Raw genomic sequence first — 1,540 nt, 5'->3', positions numbered from 1 at the left:
ATGCATATCCTACACGTATTTATTTTTTTTAAAATTTATTATCGCGCCCGTCCCCTCCCCCTCCCCCCTAGCCCCCCATTTGAAATTTAGCTTGCATTTTCCAAACGTACGCATCGAAATATCCCGTAAATCATATTAAAAATAATTTTTTTATAAAATAAAAATTCAAACGAGAAAATTTTAAATAAATATTTGAAAGTGACTTGTATGTAAAAATAAAAATAATAATAATAATAATAATAATAATAATAATAATAATAATAATAATAATAATAATAATAATGAAATTTATAGGAAGAAATGATTTTGTTGGCGGCATAGATAATGAAGCCTTGGATTTTAGTCAATTAGAAGATTTTATAAATGGAGAAAGTGAAAACGGTCATACGTAAGTTAAACACGGCGACAAATTTTTTTTTTTTTTTTTTTAAATAAATAATAATAATAATGATTAAGTCTTACCTTTTTTTTCACGATCGGTTTGTCAGGTATTTTGTCGATACATTAAATCATAATGAATCGACTCGATCACATCATCAGGGAGAAGCGACCGTTTTGGTTGTACAAACACATTCCGGTGATGATTTACGACAGCATCAAGAGACGCAATTTGCATTACCCAGTGCTGGTGTTATAACAAGTGCTGGACCATTTACATCGTCGTGAGTTGACTCCTTCCTTGGCCCCCCTATAAAAAAAAAAAATTATGTTAATAAATAAATAAATAAATCAAAAAAAAAATTTTTTTTCAGACATAATTTACCTGAAAGTCCTCCGGATTCTGGTTCCGAACAACCATATTCTCCTCAACAACAAGATGGACAAGACAAAACTTCATCATCTCGTAAATAATTTTCTTATTATTTATATTAATTATAAATAAAAAGAATTATTATTATTATTGTTTTATTAGTTTCAGATGGTAAAAATACGTCGAATTCGATAGTAAATTCTCAAGACATTTTAATTAATTCATCTCATCATTCATCTTCTTCTTCTTCTTCATTGTTTCCTTCACAAGTTTCTTTAAAACCTTCTCTCGTTCATCCAGTTCAACCATCACGTGTACATTGTGAACCCATGTTGATACAACATTCCATTTTGACTCCATTACTGACGACGAGTTCGACTTTATTAAATTCTAATCATAACACGAGACCCGATTCGCTTCTTTTAAACAGAGATGTTTCAAATCAGAACATATTGAATCCTAACAGAGATTCCCTTTTACTCGCGAGAAACGAAACCGCCATTTTATTAAATTCCGATTCGCAATTGCTTAATGGCTCCGATAGAATGATTAACGGTCAAATATCGTCCAAAAATACAGGATTGAGTAGTACAGGTTCGCTTCTTTCATCCGGTATCGGTGTTTTAAATTCTAATATCGGTAATTCCGTTTTATTAAGTCAACCGACTCAACCTTCTTCACCAACCCTAACAACACCTCCGAGTAACGTAAGACCCACCGGATCGTTAAATCAGAATACAGGTATTTAAATTTACAAACGTAATCCAATTTATTCCGATAAAAGAAATT

General features: G+C 31.2%; 2 protein-coding genes across 2 annotated transcripts in view; both read left to right on the top strand.

Moving 5' to 3' along the window:
* Positions 1-281: 281 nt before the first annotated feature.
* Phum_PHUM368850 (uncharacterized protein) lies at positions 282-666 on the top strand (the record flags this gene model as incomplete). Its single annotated transcript, XM_002428138.1, has 2 exons — positions 282-388; positions 489-666. The coding sequence occupies 2 exons, from the start codon at positions 282-284 to the stop codon at positions 664-666; spliced, it is 285 nt and encodes a 94-aa protein (XP_002428183.1).
* A 414-nt stretch (positions 667-1,080) lies between these two features.
* The window catches only part of Phum_PHUM368740 (uncharacterized protein), a gene marked incomplete at both ends in the record, with an annotated part of 4,906 nt that continues 4,446 nt past the window's right edge, over positions 1,081-1,540 (top strand). The window contains one exon of the mRNA XM_002428137.1: positions 1,081-1,475. Coding sequence (XP_002428182.1) covers positions 1,081-1,475 — 395 coding nt within the window. The remainder of the gene's footprint in view (positions 1,476-1,540) is intronic.

Source organism: Pediculus humanus, genomic scaffold, assembly GCF_000006295.1.
Source record: "Pediculus humanus corporis 1103172107790 genomic scaffold, whole genome shotgun sequence".
NCBI lineage: Eukaryota > Metazoa > Arthropoda > Insecta > Psocodea > Pediculidae > Pediculus > Pediculus humanus.
This window is presented reverse-complemented; position numbering and strand designations above follow the sequence as displayed.